Below are 1,336 nucleotides of genomic sequence, written 5' to 3' on the forward strand. Positions count from 1 at the left end.
GAAGGGGGAGGCCGCCGGCGGCTGGGCACGGCACCGGAGGGGCGGCACAGGAGCCTGGCACCAGGTAAGCGCCCGGCTGCCTGCGGGGCTGCAGGGGAGCGCAGGCCAAGGGCAGCACCAGGCACATTTCCCTCCTTTCTCGCCCCAATTTCAGCCTACACAACTTGCACTGGGGAGCTGTGACGCCAACCAGCAAGAAGCAGAGGGTTTTTCCTGGTTTCCCTTGAAGCAAGAGGTGTAACAGCTTGGAAAGCAAAGACAGAGGACAGGTTTAATTAGAGAGGGTAATTTGGGGTAACAGAAGGAGGAAATAGAGCATTAGCTTGTCAAGAAAGCCTCCAGGGTTTGCTCAGCCCCGGGTGAGTAATGGGCTGTGTTTCTTTAAGCTTTATCCTGCTTTTCAGTGCATTTTTGGTGAGCTGAGGCTTTTACAGCCCTGGGATGGGCTGGGCAAGCCAGAGGCAGCACAGGTGGGAGAGGATTGAGCTTTTCCTGGTGGGAAGAGATGGATGAGTGCAGGCTGAGCAGAACACACAAAAATGGAGCAAAATGAGTTGAAAAACACTCCGTTTTTGGAGCAGTGTCCTGGCTGGGGCTTGTGGGCACCTTCCCCACCCAGGCACCACCCCAAAAAGGCTGCTTGCCTTCAAAGGAGGCCCCTACAGTAAAAGCAAGTACCAGGAATGAGCCTTGAGCACCCCACAGCTACCACCAGGACAGCAAAAAGAATTTCAGAGCAGATTTTATACAAACTAAACAGCATAGAAGTGCCCTGGATGTGACTGGCACTCCAGAAGCGCTGCCCAACACCCCACACCCACAAAGCCCAGCAAAGGCTGATCTTCACTGATGCCCCGTGTTTTGCGCTGGTTCCGCAGGGCAGAGCCCCCGAGGGGACAGGGCCAGCATGCCCAGGAGGGCAGAGAGCTACGAGGAGAGGAGCGAGCGGCGGCAGGAGGAGCTGGAGCGGCTGCGGGGCAGGGTCAATGTCACCCGCTGCAGGGCCAGTGTCACGCCGGGCCGGGGGACACCGCCAGCAGCCACCAGCCCCCGGCAGGCTGAGTTCCTCCGCAGGAGAAACCTGGTGGCCGAGGCCGGGGACACCCTGCCAGGACAGGGATGGACACCCTCATGGGAGGAGGACACCCACGGCTCCTCAGGGGGATCGTCCCCAGCCTGTCCCTTCGCCTCCACAGGGACACAGACCCTGCCCAGCTCAGCAGTGACAGACTCGAGCCAGCAGACAGAGTGAGCAGCTCCTGCCCTCCCTGGCAATGCCCAAAGTGCTCCCAGAACAGGCTGCACAGACACAGCGCAGCCGGGGAGGGGGTGGCCC

General features: G+C 60.0%; 1 protein-coding gene across 1 annotated transcript in view; it reads left to right on the plus strand.

Annotated features, from left to right (window-relative positions):
• Positions 1-868: 868 nt before the first annotated feature.
• Positions 869-1,336, plus strand: part of TRAF3IP3 (TRAF3 interacting protein 3) — a gene marked incomplete at its 5' end in the record, with an annotated part of 9,363 nt that continues 8,895 nt past the window's right edge. Inside the window, one exon of the mRNA XM_031064181.1 lies at positions 869-1,248. Coding sequence (XP_030920041.1) covers positions 869-1,248 — 380 coding nt within the window. The remainder of the gene's footprint in view (positions 1,249-1,336) is intronic.

Source organism: Geospiza fortis, unplaced genomic scaffold (genome assembly GCF_000277835.1).
Source record: "Geospiza fortis unplaced genomic scaffold, GeoFor_1.0 scaffold601, whole genome shotgun sequence".
NCBI classification, from domain to species: domain Eukaryota; kingdom Metazoa; phylum Chordata; class Aves; order Passeriformes; family Thraupidae; genus Geospiza; species Geospiza fortis.